The sequence below is a fragment of the Panthera pardus genome, unplaced genomic scaffold (genome assembly GCF_024362965.1).
Source record: "Panthera pardus isolate Hobbes unplaced genomic scaffold, ASM2436296v1 HiC_scaffold_20, whole genome shotgun sequence".
NCBI classification, from domain to species: domain Eukaryota; kingdom Metazoa; phylum Chordata; class Mammalia; order Carnivora; family Felidae; genus Panthera; species Panthera pardus.
This window is the reverse complement of record NW_026526766.1, coordinates 75491618-75516787: the sequence shown is the minus strand read 5'-3', so window position 1 is coordinate 75516787 and position 25170 is coordinate 75491618. Positions and strand designations below refer to the sequence as shown.

General features: G+C 44.4%; 1 protein-coding gene across 1 annotated transcript in view; it reads right to left on the bottom strand.

Annotated features, from left to right (window-relative positions):
- PAPPA (pappalysin 1) overlaps positions 1-25170 on the bottom strand; it is a 244000-nt gene that overhangs the window by 175612 nt on the left and 43218 nt on the right. The window contains exons 3-5 of the mRNA XM_019453913.2: positions 14160-14305; positions 9660-9953; positions 2034-2226 (exon numbers count right to left, since the gene is read on the bottom strand). Of these exons, the coding sequence (XP_019309458.2) occupies positions 2034-2226; positions 9660-9953; positions 14160-14305 (633 nt within the window). The remainder of the gene's footprint in view (positions 1-2033; positions 2227-9659; positions 9954-14159; positions 14306-25170) is intronic.

Sequence of the window (25170 nt, the reverse complement as noted above, 5' to 3'; positions counted from 1 at the left end):
CATATGATAACTCCGTTATGAAATCTTAGACTGAACAGAATAGCTATTGTACGAGCCTCAAGTACCAACTGACTATAGGTTATTAAAAACATATTGATTGGAGCTGAGGGTACCATGTAATAGAGACCTATCTCATTACACAACAATTAACCCTCCAATAGGTTCCAACAATCAGATGGTATTTATTTAATGGACAATAACTGCTTTATGAAATATAAATTAAATACATACACAGGAAGCTTCATTTACAAAACTTCCATTTTTAAGTGGAATTGAGGCCAAGGCTTGACCAAAAGTCTGATACTTCTCATCGCCACAGAAAAAATAAATAAATCTACAGGCTGCTGGAGAGCCTGCTCTGAAGTGTCACATGAGGTTTCCCAAACCCAGCTCTGAGCTCCCAGTGAGGGCGGCTGGGGGCAGGGGAAGGGGGTTTTTATAGAGGGCCCAGGGATTACATTTCCTTCCCCTATGAACACATGCACCCAGCTGCCAGACAAAGGTTCTAGATTCAGAGACTGATGGTACTGTAGAAAATTAGAGCTCCAATTTTTTTTAAGAAGGCTCCACGCCTGGTGAGAAGCCCAATGCAGGGCTTGAACTCACGACCCTGAGATTAAGACCTGGGTCGAGATCAAGAATTGGACACTCAACCAACTGAGCCACCCAGGTGCCCCAGAGCCCCAATTTAATGTGGCACCGTGAACTAATATGTATTTACACACACACACACACACACACACACACACACACACACGAGAGCTCCTTACCACCTTCTGTGGCTCTTTTGAGGGTAGGGGTAACACCCCCTTCATAATTCAAATTTTAGACGGACTTAATGAAAACACACAGGGGCCAGAGACAAGACGCTGCAAAATGTGAGTCTGAGCCCAGCTCCCACCAACTTCTACGGGCTCTTGGTCAAATCTCTCAGCCTCTTTCAGTTCCAATTCCTGCCTTACCCAGCAAATGAGGAAAATGATTCCCCCTTCATAGAGTTACTAGAAAGAGTAAATGAGACTCTGCAAACAAAGCTTTTAATGCAGAATCTTTCCCAGAGTAAGCACTTAATGAATGGCAACAGCCACAACCTCAGAGAATTATTTGTTAATCATTAGCTGGCTTTTATTTTTGCCATCATCAATGGTATATCATCAGTATTAGATAAAACACTCCAAAGAAGGGCTGGGATAGAGGTTAAGACACTAATAAGCCCTAAATTAAAGGCAAGGGTAAATGTCAACATCTTAATCTATTTTCCCGACTCTTTAGAATCTGTTTTCCTGAGCTCCTCAGAGGGTCTCAATGCTGAAAGGCATCACAAGAGACCCCTGGATTCAGGTTCACGCCTGCAGACCACTGAGGCATCGTAAGACACACGTTTCTGAGGTAGAAGACCACTCTGCACGGGAAAGTAACTTGCCCAAGTCAGTACAGCTAATAAGTGGCAGACGGGGGAGCAAAACTCCTGTACCTCGGTTTATCATTCCTGGTCTTCTAAAAATTCTACCCTCAATTCTACAAAGAAATACTCTGCACAAAGATTCTAATTATATGTATTATACATATATTATATATATATGCATGTATATTCACGTATGATATGAATATGTACATATACACATATACGCCTTGATATTTAATATATATTATACATGTATTACAATTACCCATTAACCAGGGGCAATTTCAAATCCTGAATGCATGGAGAAGAGATCAGGACCTCCATCCCAGAGGATAGAGTTTCCAGGTATTTCAGAATAAAATAAAGCTAAACATTCATTCATTGAAAGCATGCATCATTACTTATTAATTTCGATTAGCAATCATTCATGTATCCCCTGACCCCCAAATCTACAACATGCCTATCTGGACCAGTCACTGTTAAGTGGCTGAACTGCCAGGGGCTCCAGATGAACAAGAGAGCAAGGACAGAGAAAACAGCACAACTCCTCTCCAAGACTGCTTCCCTTCTGAAGTCCCTTCTTCTTGGCAGGAGAGAGAGGGATCACCACTTCACAGGCCACACTCACCTTTCAAAGAAGTGGCCATCGATGGGCGGAAACCACTCTAGCGTCACGGAGTCGGTCGTGTGGCCCACGATCTGGGGGGCCAGGGCGACAGGCGCCGGCTTCCTGGAGGGCTGCCAGCTCTGGTACACCAGGTCCAGGTAACAGTGCATTCTGGCAACTTGATTGGGCGTGAAGGAGTCCGTGCAGTCGTCATCTGCGAGCGGGCAGAGGGAGAGATAAAAACCTGGCTGCATGGGAGGGCATGAGAGAGTTATGACGTCTCCCAGGGAACAGCCAGCCAGCACCCCAGTCCTTGCCAACACAGAGCTGGCCTCTTTCAGTGCTTAAGAGTTAATGGTCTGTGCACAAATGAGTGCAGTCATCACCTCTGGAGGCAGGTGAGAGGGAATGGGAGGAAGGGGAGGGTGGATGGGACTGAGCAGCCCAGAGGTCACAGCTAAGGACAAGGGACAGGTAAATTGCTTTCCATGGGCCCCCAAATCCCTGGTCAGTAAGCGATGTATTTCTTTATTCTGCTCCTGCCTCACTACTCACCCAGTATCTCCCATTCATTCATTCATTCATTCATTCATTCATTTCCTTGTTGATTCACTCACTCACTCCCTTCTATTCACCCATACATTCATTCATCCATTCCACTATCCATGGATGCAGTGATACTGTCCTTCACAAACCTTCTGAGCATCTATCCCATATTCTCTGCTCTGTCCCAAGGGCCACGGGAAGATGAAACTTAAAATGTTCCTGCCCCAGAGGAGGGACCAGTCTAACTATAGAGTGAAGGCCAGTTTGTTGTATGAGTCAAGGCGATCAGAAGACTGTTGACGACTGCAATGCTGACCACTGATGAACAAGAGACAGAACGTTGGGGAAGGGCAGTGTTCCAGGGAGGCTTCTGAAGAAGGAGGTACTTGAGGTCAACCAGACTGGATGGCTCAGATGGAGAAAGAAAGGTCAGGACTGTAGGGAGCTACAGGACCCAGGGACATGGTGTCCTCTGCAGTGAGCACAGCCAGAGGCAAGCAGCCCTAGGAACAATCAGGCTCATGTCCGTCCTGGGAATGAGGACAGCACTGTCACTGGGACATTTGCTGTGTGCTTAGTATAAGCCAGGCATGGTGCACTGGTCCTTGGACACATTTAACACTCCCACGATTTGGGGAGTAAATACTATGATTTTCTCCATTTACAGAGAAGGGAATAGAGGTTGAGAGAGGTCATGCAACTTTATTTAAGATCACAATGTTAGGGATAGATCCAAGACTCAAACCCAGGCAGTCTTGATGCCAAGACCATGTTTCTAATCAATAGAAGGATGCCTGAGCATAAATGAGACCCTGTATGGGAACAGTATCCTGCAGGTGATTGATAAATAGGATGTGAGCCTGAGTCTGAGCTGACTGGAATACAACCTCTTAAATGTCTTTAGATCAAATGACCTTCAGCCCTACTCTCTTCTCGACTCGCCGCTCAAGGAAGAAGCCTGCCTCCTGTCTACCCTTCCAACAGCTTTATTCAACTGCCTCAGGGGCAGAGCAAGGCACTGTTTTCGCTTGGTTTCCAAAAACACCACTTCCCAGAGGTGTCGGCCAGGTCAGGGTTTCTGCAGCTGGGCCCCAGACAGAGAAGCATGGGGCTCGCCAGATCTTAAAATAAACCCGCCACTGGGAATCCTGCAACATAAACTGACTTCCCCCTTATCAAACAAACAGAAAATAACTTTGGGCAGGTGCTAGGCAGTTGGATGGGACCTTGAGAATCCAGCTTGGGGAAGGGACAGGAGTACAAGGAGGTTATACACAGAAGCTGCCTCTGATCTCCTGAGTGACTTCTGACAGTCTGTGTCTTCTCCAGCATCCTGGGGACTCCTTCATATGTTTGGAAGAAGCAGTAGAGCCTGGTGTCCCTTAGCAAGTATCTTTAACCACATACATCTCCCTTGAGCCCCGATGTAGCCATCTAATTCCTCGGATAACAAACATTCTATGGCTCCCCATTGCCTGGAGAATAGAGTCCAAATGTCTCAGTCTAAGAAGGGCCAGATCATCGGGTACGTTTTTCTTTGTTGCTGTGAGCTTTGCACTTCTTAATGCAAAAAGTGCACTTGGAAAAGCCACTTAATAGGTTAGAGTCAGGAGAAGGGACTAAGAAAGTATGGTTAAAGAGACCAATACATGAAGGATCTGGAGGCAAATGGGCAAGTGAATTCACGACTCAGTGCCTCAGTTTTCCTATCTGTAAATGGGGATGATGGTGCTAACAAGAACATTCATCTCCGAATTCGGTTAAAGGGTAAGGGGAGTAGAGCACAAAGAACCATGATAAATGCTCAGTAAATCCTCACTGCCTCATGATTGCGAACAGCACGTGCGTGCACGTGTCCGTGTGCATTAGAAAACCAGAAGCAGGATAAATCCCAGAATTTGAAATATTCATTCTCTTTGATGTAGCAATATCACATTCAGGAATTCAATAGACATATATTCATGAAGAAACATATGGAAAATTTAGGTACGAGGATATTTTCTGAAGCATCATTTATAATGGTAAAAAAATATCAGAAATAACACATCTGGCTATTAATAGGGGAATGTCTATGTATGTTAAGGCACAGGCACTGAGTAGTATACTAATAAGTCACTTCCAAAAGAGAGAAGTAACTCTAAAACTCAGGTCCCTCATGTATAAATTGGGGACATTTAAATTGACCCCACTCCACAGTGCTGCTGTGGGGACCCAGTGAGCTGGAGGACATAATGTATTTATCAAGATGAATGGAAGAGAAAACCAGCATTTTTTTCCTCCAGACACTCTTATTTGTGTTTCTCCCTTTTCTCCCAAAAGAGTGTGTTTTCCATTAATGATTTAAAAATTAGCCATTTGCATGTTTCTCAATAAAAAAGAGTATGAAAAAGAGATAGATGACAGAACTTAGCAGGAAAACAGAAATGCATGTGAACTTGAAAGTAGAAGTCAGCAAACGTCTGTCCCAGGGTACACTGCTTAGAGACTTAGGTGCTATCAGAATCTTGGGGAAGGTACCAAAGGGTTTCCGTTTATCACAATGCTCTGTCTCAATTAGCTCATGTCTAGAGTCAGTCCCTCTTGGCTTCCTGCCTCCACATGCTTCCCCTCCCGACACGTGATCTCCAGGACCAGCCAGCCCATCTTATCCCTAAGCCGAGAGGACTTTGGGGATCTCATCCCCATGCTGCCGTCCCCATGCTGCTGGTGCATTGCCCTGACTTTGGTAACTGAACTTTGTTCTCCAGAACATGTTCCCCTCTGCAGCATGGAGACTGCAGAGCAGGGGAGGTTGGGTCATGGACCCAGGGCTGCCATGTGCTGTGGAACCCCGAGCAAAATGCTGGCCCCTGCCAGCCTCGTTTGTACCCATTGTAACCATAGGGAATAGTGATACTACCTGCCTCCTAAAGCTAATGAGGGCATTTAATACGCTAATTCATATCTAGTATATGGATAACGATAGCTGTCCTTTGTAAGAATCCCTGACTTTTTGGTTTTTATTAAATAATGATAGTGATAATAAATGATTATATTCACTGTAAATTATGTGGAATGTGCCAAAAAAAATTATGAAGAAATAAATATAACCCTAAACTCATTACCTAGAGATAATACAATTAATACTTAGTACATAGGAGTATATGTGTGTGTATGTATATGCATATAAATATTTATAATTCTCATTATCATAAATATATTTACATCATATATATACATACATTTATATACATACATATATTCATACACAAACACACATGCCAGGTCTTACACTGTACGAGGTTCCCTGACCATTTTCACATTAAATAGTTAACAAATAAACCCACTAATATCACTTAGGAAGAACTAGTTATGGTACCAAGGACAGTTCTAAATCCTTTACCTGCATGATTACACCTACTATCACAAAAGGGAGGTGTGATTATCCTTCATGCTATCCAGGAAGTAAGTGAGGCTCGGAGGAGAAGTCACTGCCTAGGGTCAAAGGCTAATGCAGGGAGGATTCAAGTTCAGTGCCTGCACCCCCAAACTTGGTGCTCTGCACCAGGTTACTCTGCTTCTGTTTACCCCTCTTCTTCATCTACTACACTATCATTAGTGACCACATAATGTTCTATCATACAGAGGCCTCACGATTTATTACAACAATCCATTCTCATCAGACTTGCAAACAGTTTCTAATTTTTCACACACATAAGCATTTTTCTTCACGCCTGGCAGGTAGTAAATACTTAATTGATACTTGGACAATGAATATTGCTAAGAACATTCTTATGATTACATCTTCAAAGAAGTCAATAAATTTATTTCTGTAGGATCTATTCCTGAGAGCTGGGAGCACAGGGTTGAAGCATCCATTTGTATTGAAAGGCCCCGACATGCAGAATGAGGGTAACAAGACACTTGTTCCTGTAGGCTGGAGAAGGCCTGTTTTCTTCACTCTTGAGGAAGACCTGACTGGACGGTGCTCTTCGGGGGACCTCCTATGGCCCATCATCTTCAGAAAGTAGAGTCTAGGCTTCTGCTTTTCTACCTGCTCAGGGCTTATCCAACAGCTCAAGGTGACAGTACTCCCCTGGTGCTCAACTAAGCTTGCCCCGATCAACCTGCCTGGTGTTTGCTTGAACTGAGTACTTGGGACACCCTCTACCTCCCTTAGCATCAGAAACAGAGCCAGATGATGAATGATTATAAGCACAGGCTCCACAGTGAGAAAGGCTTACCTTCTTTTTGCTGTGTGACCCTGGCAAGTTCCTTAGGCTACATGAAACCCACACTTTCTGATCTGTAAAATAGGTTCAGTAAGAATAGCACTCACCTCGTTGGGTTATTTTGAGGATTCTATAAGACAAGCCTATGAAGTGTTTCACAGTGTGTGGTGTATCGTCATAGGCACTCAATAATTAATGCAGACGTATTGAGGTGCCTGGGTGGCTCAGTTGGCTAAGTGTCCACCTGTTGGTTTTGGCTCAGGTCATGATCTTACGGCTTACTGGGTTTGAGCCCTGTATCGGGCTCTGTGCTGGCGGTGCAGAACCTCCTTGGGATTCTCTCTCTGCCCCTCCCCTACATGTATTGTCTCTCTCTCAGCATAAATAAATAAATTTCAAAAATTTTTTTAAAATAAATAATTATTGTAGACCTGTGCTGACCAATACAGCAGCCACCAGCCTTTGGGGTTATTTCAATTCCAATTAATTAAGACTACTGAAGGCTAACAATTCAGTTCCTCAGTCTCGCTAGCCATATTTCAAGGGCTCATGAGCCACATCAGGCTAGTGGCTACCATACTGGACAGCATGGACACAGGACATGTCCATCTTTACGGAAAGTTCTAGTGGACAGCACTGCACGAGACTCTTTGCTCAACCAGTGACCAGGCCGGAGGAAGAAGCGCCCAGGAAGGAAGGAACCCCAGGCAGTTGACCCAGCAGGGTCCCCACCCTCTGGCCAGGACTGCGCAGCGTCTGTGCACAGCTCTCCCTGGCCATGAGAACCCGATCCTGTTCTGCATTTTGAATTTCATCCAACTGCTTTTGTCACCTCATCTATCAGAGATCCTAAGGAAAACAAACATTTCAAAGCTCGTGGTCGCCTTGAATATGCTTTTGCGGGTGTAAGTTTGTTATCGTAGCTCAGTGAATTAGTTCTGCTGTTAATGGGTCACTGAGCTGAGGGGTTCCTTTAAAAAAACAACAGTAAATCAATCACCCTTTAGATCTGTACGAAGGGGAACAACAACAAAAAAAAGATTTAGTTTATGGGGGTCTAGTAGCTAGTGGCAGCTCTGAGGCCCCTAACAGTCCGGCAAACTTCCAAATTCATGTTATTGTTTATTTTCCATGTGCATCGAGCTGGCCAAGGAAAGGTGCTACAGAAATGGAACGTAAGTAGGGCTGCGTGAAAGGACAGGGCACCGGATGTGGGATGTCGGCTTGGCTGGGAAAGGGAGCCTAGTGGGAATCTGCTTTTGAGGCAATACCCAGCATTGTGGTCTTTTTTAAAGACCTAAACCTAAAGACCCCTTTATGGTGCTAAGGTTGGGTGGTCGACACTTCCACAGATCTCAGGTTTGAACGACATGAGCCTTAAACTGAAGAGGCCCCCAGAAGTCATCAGCCCAAACAGGAAGGCAGAAAGACCCACTGGGGATCATCAAATTCACTGGGTTTCAGCAGCAATAATCTCTCTTCCAACACAATCTGAGGCAAAACCCCGGAAGAAATGGGAAACAGTTGACAGGGAGCTTTCCTGGTTCAAAGAGAGATGGAGTCCCATCTAGAGCTCCCCAGAGTCATGCCTGACAGCTCCTGCACCCCCATCTCTGTGGAACAGAATATGAAAACCGGCCTGGCTGTTCTGCTTCCTACGCACCCATCTCTAGGTCTCTTCTGAAGAGCTGCACAAGAGCAGAAAAGAAGAAAATGCTTGGGGTCAGATGCATGACCTGGGGCAAAGGACTTTGGTGAGCTACAGTACAGCCATCTGTAAAATGGGGATAGTTTCTACCCTACAGTTTTGTTGCCAGTTAAATGAGATAGTGTGTATTAATGTCCTCTACGAACCACAAACTTTTATACAAGCAGAAATTTTGTTATTGATTAGAATCACTTTTGCATACCTTTATGAGAATTTATTCATTTTCTTCCCTCCCTTTCTTCTTAACAAACATTTATTAAGCACCAGTCTCTGTGCTAGGTGCTGGGAATACCATGAGGCATTGGAGATAATATCTGCCTTCACAGAACTCACTTATTTTCATAGGGGCAAGAGACACTTAAATTTAATATTATAATAAAATTCAATGCTGGGCTACCATGTGCAATTTGTGGATTGGGCCCTACGGTTCTTGGTCTAAGAGGCCAGCAGTGAAGGCTGAGATGGCCTTGTTTTAATTTTCCAAAAATGTTCTAAGGGCTAGAAGTGGCCTTGATATATTTTTCTAAAAGAAGTACAGGACATCCTTGAACCCAAAGAATGAGTCTCTAGCACTATTACTGATGGTATAAGAAAAGAGTTTTGACAGGATATATGGAATTAGGAAAAGAATGTCCCCATCTCATGCAAATTGCAAAACCAAAAAGCATTCTATTTTTTTGTAGTAAAATAGTAAAAGAGGGTATGAGAGATTTATGTTTAAGAAAAAGTTGCAGTAAAAAACAAAAAAGGAAGAAAAGGAAAAAGCTGCAGTCAGCACCAGCTTAGAAAAATATAGCTGCAAAATTAGGAGGAAACTTCTCCAACGTTCCTTGGATCCAAAGATTCCATTTTCTTGAGCGAAGTGAGACCCAGAGAGGGGATGGGATAGACCCAAAGGCATCAGGTGATCCAGAGGCAAAGCTAGAATCTACCCAGGTTTCCTGATGTTGGGCCCCAGTCAGCCTCCTAAAGTGCGCCCTTCTGAGGAGTCTTCAGATACAACAGCTTCCAAGTACCCCTGAGGTCTCACACAAGGACTATTATCCTGATTGTCTAGGATGAGGGACTGTTGGGATGAAGAAGTCTTAGTAAAGGAAGACCTTGCCCAGGCTTCTCTGAGCCAGGACCTGAGCCCATGTATGACACCCGGCCATGTGCTCCCTGCAAAGCAGGGGTCCCTACCTGCATAGCTCATGAAGTTGTTGTAAGGGGTGTTGAAGAAGCTATGGAAGCCACAGGTGTCATTCCCTGGCCCCGGGTCGCCGCAGAACTTGTGTTTGGGGGCCGGGTTGGTGTCACTGCAGAGGTCACCAGTCTCAAAGGAGGGCTCCGTCTCCATGCAGGGATCACTGCAAGACTGGATCTCTGAGATGCCTCGGAAGATGTGGTAGAGACCCAGGCTGTGCCCAATCTCATGGATCATGGTGTGGGTATGCCCAGGAATGCCATAGAAAGATGGGTTCAAGACAATGCCACCTGCAAGGGGAAAACCAGAGCATTAAGCAAACGGGGCACCCTGCTTCCTGGTGCAGAAATCCTCCAATCAATCGTGGGTAAATGGGGTGCTGCCCAAAGTAACGACAGGCTTCTCCACCCTGTGACTCCACTGCCCCGAGAACCGTTATGACTTGTGATATGAATCATTGCTTAGGTAGGAAGGAGTCCCAAGAGTCATTCTGTGCAATCCCTTTATTTTTTCAGATGAAAACACCAATGCCTAAAGAAGTAAGACAACTTAACCAAGGTGCTCTCAAACTTGAAAGAAGGGGCATGATTGGCATTTGAGGACTTTGATTTCTGGGCTGGTAGATGTTTCTGCTGCTACCTTGTCCTTCAACAGTAAGGCATGCTGTGGTTTACAAACATTCTGCACACTCTTGTCCAATTGAAGCCCTCATGATCAGATACCTTGGTCCCAGTTCTGGGCTCTTCACCAACACTGTGACGTTGAGCAAACTGATTACCATCTCTGAATCCCACTTCATCTCTGGTGCTCTATGAGAATAAGCACTCAGGATGGCCAGCATCATGTTGGGCTCATCACTATGACAGTATCATTATAGCCAATGTTTCTTGAGCACTTATCACGTGTCCTCAGGCCCCGTGCTCAGTGTTTCATGCATCGAATAGCACTTAACCAACTCACAACCCCTATAGGAGTGTACTGACTTCCTAGACAGGTTAAGTCACTGGCTCATGATCAGGAGTCAGTAGGGTTTCACATCGGGATTTGAACTCAAGATCCTTAGCTTCCAGAGCCAGGCCCCTTAGTGAGTTCTACAGCTAATGCCAATCACACAGCCTGGAATATCGTATCTCAGTAAATGTCTGTTGAATCTTCGCTGAATGCTAAGCCAACTACAGAAGTTTTCTGAGGTCTAACTAAGCACACACAAGCAGCTAGCATAACACTGCACATTCAGTGGATACCTTACACTAATTACTCGTTACTCTCAGAGTGTCTTGAGAATAAGCAGCATGATCATCACTTGAAAGGTGACTTAAAATACAGAATCTGGGGCCTCTCACTCCAGACCTAGAGAATCAGAATCTGTATTCTAACAAGGGCGCCAGATGACTGGTCTGTGTGTTCTAGTTTGAGAAGCAGTTGTCTACCCCACGTGTCTTAGAAGATTGAGTCTGGCTTAGCTTGGGGAGATTGATGGAACAGATTTCAGCAGAATCAATGGATAGCATGTTTCATGTTCAGTTTAGGCACTGGAGAAACATATATAGGCTGGTAGGGAGATATTTAAACTTTAAAATCCAACTGTGTTTAAGAGGAGGTTAAAATACAGGTCTGAACATTCTGCAAGTAGCGATTTTAAGGGCAGAGCGGTGTCTTATAAAAGAATGGTGATGGGGCAGGGCCTTGATTTGAACTGGCAGGCGTGGGGGGAGTTTTCTCTTGGATTGAACTGCCGGGAGGGCGAGCTTGCTCAGTCATGGGGCTCACAGAGTCTATTAATTCTGAACTGCTCAGAGCCTTCTAGCACAAAGATAAAGATGTATGAGAGGGTGTGTGGGGGTGTGTGCACACATACGCGTGTGTGAGAAGGGGCAAGCAGAGAGGCAGGGAGGAAGAGAAATTGAGACAGGAAATCTCTCTCAATTATTTCCTGTCAATCATAATATGAAACATAATCCCCTTCCCACCCAAGCCTTTTTCCAGGGATCATGGCATCACAGCAGGAAAAGATGGTAAAATATATGTATGGTTCTAATAAGTTGGGTTTGGTCGGGTCTGGTGCAGAGAAATCGCTTCTGGCCAGCATTTCTCAGGACAGGAAGAAGACAGGTTAGGGGGATGGGGACAGTTAGCCTGACAGGAGAGGCAACCCCTATTCCATTTGACCCTGCTGTGTGATCTTGGAAAAGTGACTTTGCATCTCTGGCGAGCTCTAAAATAAACAGCTGCAACAGTGCCCATGGTTCTCTGTCTCCCCATGAAGCTTCAACTTTGAGGTACTGGGCAGGTGGGTGGAAAGGTCTAGGACCCCACAGGTATTTCTAGGGATAGTGACAGGATTGCAGACTTAATGTCCGGGCCAGCTCTGTTTGTTTTACCTCATCCCCTCCCGACTCACCCCTTTTCAGAGCGACAGCACAGAGCTCGAGTCCTGTTTCACTGCCTCTCTTAAAAGGTGAAATAGTTTGAGCCTGACATCATCCTGAAATACTATAACATGCTATGGATTTATAGCCTTCTGTATTTCTGGTCCTGAGCCAGCCTCTGAAATTCACAGAATCATCAGGAGTATTTTTCTCTAACTTAGAAGCCTGCTGTTCAACCCCTCTAAGACACTGATGAAGAGACTTTCAGCTGCTTTTCCAATAGGACGGCATTTCAGCGCCGAGAACTGTCCCTGGAGACCATCTAGTCTAACCCGTTCATTTAAAATCTGAGCAAACTGGGACTTGGGGAAGGAAAGAGACTTGCCTAAGGCCATACTGCCAAGTGGAATCATAGCTGAGAACAACCATGTGTATTGCTCTGGGCCAGCAGGATTCCCATACATCATATGAGGCACGCGATGGAAACGGATCATCTACCCTGAAGTGTGCCTAAGCTGCACACTCTTTTCTGCCCAGCCTCTGTCTGCCTGTCTCCCTGTCTATTCCACCCAATCATCATCTAGCTCAGGGTTCCTCTGCCTCAGCATGACTGACATTTTGGACTGGTTAATTCTTTCTGGCTAAATCTATACATTTCGCAGCATCGCTGTCCTCTACCCACTAGATGCCAGTAGCATCCCCCCATTTGTAACAGCCAAAAATATCTGGACATGGCCAGTTATCTCCTAGGGGCTAAAATCCCCCCAGACGGGAACCAATACATATTTATCTTTGTCTCTATCTCTCTTTATGCAACAGCACACTTCCATACATGCATGCACGTGCATGAGTGCGCGCGCGCGCGCACACACACACACACACACACACACACACACACACACAGGATAGGTTTCATTCCCTTAAAAGTAAGTGGGGAATAAGAGCAGTCTAGAGGGAACTAAGTGTAAAGTTTGAAGTCTTCATCATGTGAAGCTGCACACTCCCTCATTTTTAAGATTCTGCAGATTGAAAGCGGAGACTAGACTCTGGGCGTATTACTGGGACAGTAGTCAGGGCCTCGGAGAACACCCAGCATGGTCACTCTGCTGAGCCCTAACCTTCCCAGATGAAGACGCTCGCTGAGGGAGGCATCATTATCCAGGGCTGCAAAGAATGGGATCATTGAATCAAGGGGAAAGTGGCTGAGTAAACTCAATGGAATATTATGTGGTCATGAAAAAATGTCTCCTTTAGAGAGACGGAAATTACCTGGAAGGATGCTTTTGTCTTGTGATGTTAAGTGAAAAAAGGATGGAGCAGAAGTGATTAGGAAGAATGCTACCATGTGGAAACATGTAGGGAGCATAACATTAAGTAAAAAAAAAAAGGGAGAGAGAGAGAGAGAGAGAGAACATAAAATTCTATCTATGCTGTGATTTCAAAGATGTGTAAGTTAAAAAAATGCATGTGTACATATAGACATGTACTAGAAGGGAGCATGAAAAAAATCAAAATTAAAGAACTACAATGTTTGCTTATAGGGCCTGATTCAGAAACCAGGGTCTTTTCTGACTTTCAGTAATTGGTCTGTGTTCACACACAGCACACTTTGAGTGTAAGAAGAGTTCCTGGTAGTGTTAGTGGAACACAGAGGAATAACTCACTTTCTTTGGTCTCTTTGGTATCTCTCAAGCCAACTCATGACTTAGTTGTGTCAGCACAAAGCGATTACCAGGCTGAGAGGATATTTGTATGCACTAAGAGGCAAGGGGTGTGTAAAGAAAGCAATCCAAGGACAGAGTTGGAAACTTGAATTCCAAATGTGGCTCTGCCACGGACTTGCGTGTTACCTTGGATAAGCCCTATTCCTTCTGTGGATCTAAGTTTCCCCATTGGTAAAACAGGGCTAATAGTACCATGTTATTTTCTTCAGAGCAATGCTCGGCAGTTGAAATGAGATAAGAAATGCTAGAGAGTTCGGTATACTAGAAAGCGATTAATAGATTGCTCGTCATCACTACCACCACCACCATCATCCAAGTCATGCTCATCATCATCATTATCATTGCCACTAAATTTATTCCTGTGCTAATCCAATTTCCTCCTGAAGAAGTTTCTAATTCTCACCTAAGTGCATTAGGGCCTCCTTGTCCCATGGCCAAGTTGCTACTCCTGCCAATTCCTCCTCCGAGGAGTTTGCAAAGAAGATATTAAGGTGTGTTGATCCATCCAGTCTAAGAATGTTCTTCAGTTCATTAACATCCAAGTATGCTCTGTAATAGAAAAAGAACCTTAGCTGTCATCACCATCCAAAAAAGGTACTCTTCAAATAACAGCTATTCCCCAAGTAATTAAGAGCTACTATGTGCCAGGCACTTCGTTAAACACTTTATAAACATTACCTCCGTGACTTCCCCCCAATGGTGTTATAAGGTAAGTGAGATGATCCCATTTTACAGCTGAGAAAATTAAGTCCTTGTGAGTTTAAGAGATTTGAGAAGTTTGCTCAGCTTATAAATAGCAGAGTTCAGTTTAGAAACAAGATTTACCTAAAATCTCTATCTTTGCTCTTCAGGGCTCTGCTATCTTGACTGGTGACAGGGCCACATAAATGTGGATGTAAATCAAAGACACAGACCATGGAAAAGGCAACATGTATTCTAGTCTTGGCTTCTTTTCTATTTCACTCATTCACTATGAACGTCAAACCATTTATTTGGCAAACACGGACTATACTAGGAGGCCTGCTCTTATCTGCACACCAACCTTGCAAAGAGGTGTTATTGCTTCCTTTTCAAGATAAGGAACACATGGTCCAAGTGTGATTACATAGGTTGCCCAAAGTTACAGAAATGGGTTTCAAGGCCAATTCTGTCTACCCAGGAAACTTACGCTCTTGTCACCGGGCATCATGCTGCCCGCCCCCCACCAGATGATTCTACATTCTGTATGCCTTTATTTGTTAGTCTGTAAAATGGACTTAGGGATATTGCATTTGGAATGGCTGCCGTTGTAGACTGGCATATCAGGAAAGTGAACTAACTCCCCATTATCATCATTAGCTCTTCAATACATACAATGAACACATGTTGGCGAGTGGAAGAGGTGGTCTTTGAAAAGAGGCTGGCATATTCTAGGTGCTCAATAAATAAGAACTCCTCCTTCATAGAGTCTGGCTCTCCTATCACCACAGAGACACTAATGCTTTCCATCAGTCACAGGCACATTACTCAATGGATCATTTTCTAAATCAACAGAGGCATCTTGCTGCTTTCTCCTGAGTCTTTCAGCCCCCATTTTATGTCTGCTGTCATGTATCCTTATGAGCAGCTGATAATCATTTCTTGAGTAAGGCTGGAAATGAACCAATGAATCACTGAATAAAAATATACATAAACAAGCAGGCAGCTTGATGTAGGAGGTGAGATAAAGTCTATGAATAATGATATTTAGTGTTTGATGGGCTCTTCTATGTGGTCAGACTTTACATGGATTATCTCCTTTCATCTTCTTAATAAGACTGAGGTAGGTAGGATCATTATGCCCATATTCCAGAGGAGGGAAAAGAGACATAAAGAACTCTCAGAGCTTGCTAAGGTTGCAGAGCGAGTTGAAAGTGTTTACCTTTTTCATAATGCTATCTGTCCGTGACAGGTTGGCCCAAATCCTGGCTGGTAGAATACTTTTATGACAGTTCCCTCTCTTTTCCCCTCCTGGAGTCATAGAAGAGCCTCCTGTATGTGCAAGAGTAAGCCCAAGATCCCCAGCACAGCCTCCAAGATACTGCCTCCTTCTATAGCCTCACCTCTCTATCTGCTCCCTCTTTCGAATTTCCCAGTGTGGGTTGGGGGTGCCCACCATGACGCATCATCCATGATGCCTTCACTTGAGTTGTTTGTTCTTTCTGTCAGGGACTCGGTTCCCCATCTCGTCCCCTGATAAACACATCCAAAGCCCATTCTGGTGCCCCTCCTCAAGGAAGTCTTCTTTGATTCCCATCACACCTCCTCCTTTGCCATCTCTGCACTCATCCACCTCCTGTAAGTACACACATTCACACTATTCCAAATCATCACTCCACCTGTCTATATCCACCACCATCTGTGGCTCCCTGGGGTGGGGAACATGCCTTATCCATTTTTGTTTACCCCGTTCTCAGCATGGGGCTTGCCACGGGTCAGCACTCAGTTGATGTTGATGGGGTTCAATTTACACTGGGAAAGAAAAAAGCTAAAATACTTAGGCCCCAGTTTCCTTCCTAGAAGGCCTATTTCTTTGCTAATACACTGGATTAGCAGCAGCTATCTTAGTGCTTCACAGAGCATTCCTATGGGTCACAAACCCATTCCTCTACTCCAATGAGAATAGACATATCTGAGACCTAGAGAGCCCTCTGGTCCCCCACATCACCAAGAGCCCAGTGATCATGTGACCATAATTTTTTCTGGCTTTTCAAAATAAGGTGAACATAAGTTGGTGATACAGACAGGAACAGGAGAGGTCATAGGTATGTCTGGGTTGAACTGACCGGTCTCCAGGATAGTCATATGCTCAGATATTGACCTGAAATATTGCTGCCATGCCTTCTCTCCCTGAAAATCCTACCTTCACCTTCTTAGACTGGAAGCCTTCTAAGGAGTTTCAGTCAGTCTATTCTGTGACCAGAGAAAGAAAGAGGAAAGAGAAAACCAACATTTATTAAGCACTTGCTGTCCACCAGCCCCTATGCTAGACAACTCCTTCTATTCCGTGTCTGCAGTATTCAAAGCCATGCAGCCCAGTGGGTACGAGGACTTGTTCTCAAGCCAGAGTCCTGGGTTTGAATCCAGGTCTTCCACTGATGGATCTGATGTTTGGATCACGCTGGGCAATTTACTTCATTATTTTTTGCCCCAGCTTCTGTATACACAAAACAATCTACCTTCATTGAGTTGCTCAGAGGATTTGGGGCGGTAATAAAGGAAAAGCATAAAAGACTTAGAACAATACCTGGCATGTAGGAAACCTCAATAAATGTTTAGCTATTTCTATTATTTACCCCCATCTTAGAGATGAAGGGACAGGGGTTCAGAGATCACATAAACAGTGACGAAGCCAAGCACAAATCTCAAAGTGTCTAATTCTTCCCACGAGCTCACCCTCATTTCCAGGCTCACTCGGGGCCACGGTGAAAAGGGAAACAATGTGTGGGCGAGTGAAAACAAAAGAGAAGCCGAGATTTTCTTGGATCAGCCCATTCCACATTATTTATTATTTTCTAATTGATTTGTCCATTTCCATCAAGCATTCTCTCAGGCAGAGGACACAGATGTTATTAGACAAAGTCACCTCTTTGCCCTGCTGCTCTGGGCTGGGAAGGCTTCAAGAGGGGAAGAGATGGGGTAAGGTGGGGCAGGGGAGACATTTTAATTGGTTGTTTATTCAGTTGTAATTACAGAAGCCTATCTTTTCTGGGGGTGGTATTAGTCCTGGCCCAAGGCAGAGATGTGGGATGTTGGAGCCTCTCCCTTGCTTGTACATGAGGTGTGTTTTTTTTTTTTTCACACTTTGAGAAGCCTCCATTTCCCCCAAGAGGAAGACTCTATGGCAGCCATCCAGGGCCTTGGCTCCCCGGCCCCAGCCTCTCTCCTCTCCATCTCTTTTGGGGGGATCCACCCAAAGGAAAACAGCTCTGTGGCTAAGAGCCTTCCTCCTGCTGGCTGAGGTATTCCCACAAATGCAGAGCCAAGCTGGATCATCAAGGGAAAATCTCAGGGGATAGGAGTCCATGTGGGTATTTCCTTCTCTTCCCCTACCTCTTTAAGAGAATGTCTAATCCCTCCTGTCAGGGAATGGAGGGAAAAGCAGAGCAGGTCAAATGGAGAGGGGCCATTAGAGTCTGGGGAGTTGGGTGAAGAGGGGAAGGAAAAGGACTTGTGCAGGGCCACTTGGCTTTCTGTTTTGCAACTGTGGAACGCTTGGCCCTATGTCTACCTTGCAAATTGGTCAAATGCATTAAAAAAAATCATTGCCCATGATCCATAAAAAATCCATATAAATCCAAATCTTGGTGTGTTTATTAATTTACATGCCAGTACTACTCAGGGTTAGATGGACAGACCTACGGCCATGGGCAAGTTGCTTCACCTCTCTGCATGTCACTGAGCATACCAACAGGTTTAAATGGGACAGCTCAGCATAGCCTGGGCAAACACCCCCCCTCTAGGTCCTGGTCTCCTATTTTCTCCTCCTGGCAACAACAACAACAAAAAAAAAAACCCTAAACTGACAGTCTGCCTCTGGATGGTTCCCTGAGTCTCAGCTTCCAGAGTCTCATCCCCACCATCCAACCTTCTTCTTCTTTCAGCAACCTCAACTTCAAGTTCTCAGAGTCTCCCCACTCCTAGAACTGCTGAGTTTCCCCAGCTATGTCCACTCCTATGCGTGTCCATTCGTTTTCCTCCTCTACCTCGAAACCTTTCTTCCTTAATCTCTGACATTTAAAATCTTCCTGCAAGGTCCAGCATACATCCACTCCTGATCACCATCACCTGTAAAATGGGATGATGACAGCCACCTCTCGGGCTGGGGTGGTGGGTCTAGAGGTCACACAGAGAAAGTGCCTCACTCAGTGCCTGACATGTAGCTGGCACTCGTTGATTAGCATAGTCTATGTTCATTACATTATTGTTATTACCATGTTAATTATGAGCAGCACCAAAATGATCACCTCTAGCTACAAAATGACTTCTCCCTCCTGACAGCCTCCCCCTTCTGGTTCTAGTACTTGTCACCCTGCTTTATGCTACCTTCTCTGTGAGCACCTGTCTTCTCCATCAGACTATGAGATTCAAGCAGGTGGGGGCCAAGTCTTTATAATTCTCTGTGCTCCCTAAAACTTGAATGAGTGAATGAGCAAGCAAGTGAGCAAGAGAGAGAGACAGACAATCATGGATTAGCAGTGATTGAGCCCCACTCTCTTAACTGCAGAATTTCAACACAAGACGAGGAAGTCCAGGCTCAGGGAAGTGAAGTGATTGGCCCGAGGTATTGAAGAAGGGACACAGAAGGCCCTGACAATAAACTTCTGTTCACTAGCCTATGAGTAGCAGCACATGTTCACAAATTAGTAGCATCACTTCTTCATTCAGGTGGACACAGTTCCCTGTGAGGGTGTGTGGCTTAGAGAGTCAAGTGTGGGAGGGGCTGCAGCCCTGGGCTCCCCCTCAGCTGAGCACCCCTAGACACAACCTGTATTGCTTGAGTTTCTGGCCTCTCTCACTACACTCTGCTACCTGGTCTGCAGCTCAGAATCCCTATCTTGGGCGAGGTTATGAATTCGATCGGTGTTTTCCAAATCACAGCCGAAAGAGGGCTAAATCTGCAAGAAGCAGATGCATATTTAAAGGAAGTTTTCTGATTCAAATGGGTTTAGGACATGCTGTGTTAAACAATGTCCAACACGTATGTTTTTTTAGTGGCAAGAATTATCAGAGCCTTTAATACACAAAATGGGAGCAGAGCAGATAGTGTATGAGTGTTCCGGAACATGTGTGACCATAATCCTTTCTCCCCACCCTAACCTCTACCTCAGCCAACAATCAAATTAGCATCACAACCAACAGAGTTTGGTACGTGTTGGGCTCAATTGGAAAGCCCTTCCTAACTCAGACCCTCACCCCAAGCTGCCTCTCTAGAGAGGTGACTTCGTGTCTCTTTGCTTCCTGCACAGCCCATACCCCTGGATCCTGCTCTAGAGGTTGTGGGTCCCCTGGAATGTCAGTTTCAGGGGGGGCCTAGCTCAGAGTGCCAAGGCGCCCAGACTTTACCCCTCTGCCAGAACTGCATTTCAAAGCCATGAGAGCAATTCTGGAGGGAGATCAAAGCTCTCTCAACTCAACTGTCATTAGAATATTTTCTTTATGCATCTCACTCGCTGGTGAGTGCCAATAACATATTTCCTAAATGCACTGGCCTGAGATGGTACAACTCTGTAATAATCTCAATGAGAGGGTTGTCAGGGCCTGTTTTACTGAAAGGGAAGCAAAAGGGAAGTATATTCAAAATGCAGAACAACAACAACAGATCCCTTCAGTGAAATTATGGAAAGCTTGGGTTTTTCCAGCTCTAGAAACAGAATACACTGGCTCTCCCGTTCTAAAGATGGCTGGTCAGAGGTACCTCTCACAGTGAGCCCAGATCGAGACTGACCAGGGTTTGTTTCTATTCCCACTTAAAGCCAACTGACTTCCCCACTGTCGAAGTGCTAGGTGAGGAGATTTTTGAGAAGTGTCCTGCTCCCATTCTGTTCCCTGGGCTCCTGATAGGCTCCCTGATAGGTCATGGGAGTGGTACTGGCCAACTGCTGATGCCCTCAGCTTCGGGAGGATTTGTCTGAGATGCACCTGGCTGTGAGTATGCCCCCTGTAAGCTAGAGGCTGGTGACATTTTTTTCCAGGTTGAAGGAAAAGGCAGGAGAGTACCATAGAAACAAGCACATCTCTTTTTAAAGGAATTTTTAAATATGACAACATAACATTAAATGGAGTGCCTCAGAACCTTACTCTACTTATAGTTTATAGGAAGGACTGTCTTATGTAGTGAGAATCACTGCTACTTACTTTCATAATTAAATATTCTTAAATACAGTTCTAGACAGAACTGTTCTGGACTGAGGTCTATTTTTCATTCAACGATGTGAAAATGGGGTACAAGTACACCAAAGTTCATGATACACATTGTGGCATTCACGATTTTCTTCTGGCATTACCACACCAAGAAACACTTCATTGTTGTAATCACTGGCTTTACAACTTTTTTGGGGGAAAAAGCCTCATCTTGAGAGAGAGAGAGAGAGAGAGAGACATTCTAGGGTTCACATCTTACCTCTTCTGCCAAGAAGTGTCCCTGTGACCTTAATGAAGTGACTTGATCTCTCTGAACCTCAATTTCCTCACCTGTAAAATGGGGATTATAAAATTCAAGCTAGACAGGAGTATAAAAATTCAAGGAGGTAACACATGAGAAAGTGCCTAGAACTATGTCTACCTCATGAGAGGTGCCCAAGAGACACGACTCTCTTTTTATCTTGCTCATGCAGCTGTAGGAAACTGGCCTTAGCTCTGAATGTTCACAGTATTTTTCTCATCAGAGAACCTGCTCTCATCACTGGACCAGGGTGTTTCTCTCCTCCACAGGTGGTTGACCTGTTTCTACAACTCACAGAGCAAGTCCTATAGCATTGCCTATTTGCAAATGCTGATTGTAGCCTGTCATTCCCGAGGAGGATCTCAAGTCCCTGAACCACTACTCCAATTTCAGAACACACTAGACCATTTGAAAATGATTATCAAATATAAAGATCAAAGCCACTCAAGACAAGTCATTAAAGCAAGATAAACCTCAGAATGTTTATTGCATCCATAGCCTTGTTGCAATTAACAAGCGTTCTCCAAGCTGTGGCCAGTTCTGAAACCTGGATTCTATGTTTTGATCCCAAGGGTCCTAACGATCTGGACTTTATTCTCTTGCTTAGTTTTATTGTCAGAAATGTCTAAATCTGCCTCTCTTGTCTGTAAGAGGAGGCACAGGGTAAAAAAAAAAGTGCTTGGAGAGTTTATTAAATTCTCGGAATCCTGAATGATTGGTTTCCAAAATAATAGCTCTTGTAAAGAAGCCTGACACACAATCTAAGAAAAATGTAACAGCACCAATCAAAGAGCAATTGAAAAATCGATCATTCTTTCATAACCTCCTCCCCTTCCCTCCCTGCCTGCTTTCATTTTCCTTTTTTCCCTCCTCTCTGCAAATCATTCATTCCTTCTGTCCCTCTTTTGTTCACTAATACTTACAGAGATTCTATTATAACCATGCCTTAAGCTAGAAACTCGGCATACAAATATGAAAGAGAAACATTTTTCACTATGAAAGAGTTAGCAGTTTTATGAAGGAAGCGAGACAAATAATCAGATGATCACAACATAATGTGATGATACTAATACGACCTACCATTTGGGGGAGTTTACTACTCACTGGCACTGTTGAAGCATTTTTCAAAATTATCTCTTTGATGCCTTACAATAAAACCCAATGTGCTATACAAGTATGAGTATCCCTAGTTTATAGGGGGAAGAAACCAAGACTCGGTGACGTGATGCCGTTTTTCCAAGGTCTCTCCACCTGGTCACAGGTGTGGGAGGTGAGCTCTGACTGGTCATGTGTTGGATACTGCAGACCACATCCCTCATCATTAGTGTCTTACCTTCTCTTATGATATGTGTTAGCATAGAGAGGGTACTGAACAGGAGAGAAGCAAAGAGCAATGACAATTTCCAAGCTGAAGGTGGATAAGACATCACGGGGTTTATGTTTATATATATATATATATAATTTTATTTTTTTCATTTTTGTTTATTTTGAGACAGAGAGAGAGAGCATGACCAGGAGAGGGGTAGAGAGAGAGGGAGAGAGAATCCCAAGCAGGCTCCATGACACCAGTGCAGAGCCCAAAGAGGGGCTTGATCTCAAGAACCATGAGATGATGACCTGAGCCAAAATCAAGTGTCCGTCGCTCGACCGACTGAGCGACCCAGGTGTGCCGAAAAATGAATACCTTTCTACCAGGATCTACTCAGCTCCTATTTTTTTTTTTCTCATTAGCCTTTTTATAAAATGGCTTTTAGAGACTGCTGGGGCAGAAGACAAAGAGTCAGGACGCCTGGATCCTGGCAAGCTCAGCTACACTCCCTTGGCTAGCATGATTCATTCTTCAGGACTCAGCCCAGAAGGGACTCTGACCCCTGATGATTCAAGTATCCATCCTCTGAGCACCCCCAGACCTTGGACTCCTCTTTAAAGCATTTATCCAACTAGCTACATACCTACCTGCAGGAAATTCCATGAGGGAAGAATCACACCTATCTTGTGAAATAATCATTGCTATACCTCCAGCACCTAGCACTGTGCCTTGCACATCACAGGCACACACACATGCATATGCACATGCACGCGTGCGCGCGCGCACACACACACACACACACACACACATTGTTAAAGGAATAGTTACTTCACTGAGATCTTTTCTTGGGGTTCTAAATTTCTGCTTTGATAGTCCCATATTCTCAGAGTTTACTTATTTTCGGAAAGCCAATAAGCATGAAGAATATACCCTGATAAGTAAGGGGAAATAACAATTGACGTGTGATGGTGTGTTCAAAAGTACCACGTCAAACTACTGTTTTCACAACACAAGTGTGCAGTTCTAGGGCCCACAAGCTAGCTCTTCCTGCAACCTCCCTTTTTTCTTGGAGGATCAAAACCACAACTGATAAATAATAGAACTGACCACATTAAGCAGAATACACACAGCTCCCCAGAAGCCCTGTGGTCTGTCTTCCACTTGATGCACAATTAAATAAAGCAAAATCACCTCTTTTTCATAAGTTGGGGCAGGCACCATGTTCTGGATACAGGTGACAGTTCAGTAGACTATGTAGTTTGGCTCTAATGTGGAGTCTCGTAAGCCGTATAACTTATGCGACGACTGACTGAATGATATGATGTTTGGGAAGGCTAGAGCAAGAATTACAATATCATCACCGATACGTGTCAATATGGCAACTTCTAGATTTTAGTTTGAACTGCAGCCCCATACAAATCGTCTAATAGCAAATAGAATCATCTAAAGACACAACTACACAGTCAATACAGTAGATGTAGATCTCTCTGGATGGCTTGAACAAGTCTAGTAGCATCCCCAAATGTGGGTCTCTCAAAGGGTCAGAGGGTCATGTGAAAATCAAAAATTTTAAGTATGTGGAAATAATGAAGACCATGACATTGTATATCAGGCTATCAAAAGTAGAATTAAATTCAAATGGATTTTTGGAAAGAGGATGCCACATTCAGGGCCTAAGGGAAAATAAAATGGCAGACATGCGGACTGCCCAAGGTAGGGTGCCACCATCAGGCTGTCACAGGGACCTGGATAATGGGAGTCACGTTCTTTTAACTTGTCAGAGAGGAAAACTTCCTTCATTGCTATGCTGAACACGTTGGACTCAATTGGTCAGAGGGACCAGTAAATACTTTGAAGGCAGGGACTGTCCCCAGTGTCAACACATGGCCTTGCTCATACCTTCCTGATACCAAGCTCCTGAATTATAGTACAGCTCCAGTCCCCACAGGCCTCGAAACTGGATTACAACGTCTGATTTGAAAATGTATGAAAGGAAAAGATCTTAGAAAAATCCTACCTAAATCCTCCCATTTTACAGAAGAAAAATGTAAAATAAAAGAAGTGACTTACTCTATGCTGGCAAAGAAGTTACTGGAAATATCTAGTCACTTCCTTCCTCCTGTTTTGCCAACCCACAGGTCAAACTGTGTTTTTCTACCATGAATCCTTGTGGGAAAGACCTCTCTCTCTCTCTCATGTCTCTCTTCCACACTCTGTAAGATCCTGAGATAGTCCATACTTGTGTGGCATCCTAGACACTCACTGTTGTCCTCCGTGGCCACAAAAATAGTTTGGGAGTCAGGATTCAGGCTCAAGGCTAAGAGGTGTGCTGTCTGTCTGAACTCAAAAAGGGCTAGAATCACATACACCAGACACCTGAAATGGAGACAATATTCTCCTTACCCTCTGCCCTTCACCACCAGATCACCAAAACAACTTAGCACATGGAAAAGAGAAAGAAAGAAAGAAAGAAAGAAAGAAAGAAAGAAAGAAAGAAAGAAAGAAAGGCAGGCACAGAGGAAAGGAGACAAGAAAACATGCCTCTTAAAACAAAACAAAACAAAACAAAACAGGAAAACGGGAGCCTGTTGGACTTGGGTAAACAAACTGTGAGCAAAAGGCACGGCTGTACACACACTAGTTTTGTGTTTCCAGAAAGCAAGAGTGGGGGTGTGGAAGTCCTCTTTCGGGAAGGTGGAAAATCGGCCAGCTGTGAGCTTGCAGGTACAAGCCGAGCTGTGGTCAATTAAGGAAATGTGTTTCACTAAAGCAAAATGTCCTGGTGTCTGTCCATTCCACCCTCTCTCACACCCCCACCACTTTGTTTCCCCCCGTGGAAGGACGTCTGGCCAAGCAGAGGCTGTCATGAGTGGTCAGTGTCACCAGTGGATGGACACCCAGGGTGGAAAAACCCCAGCTGCC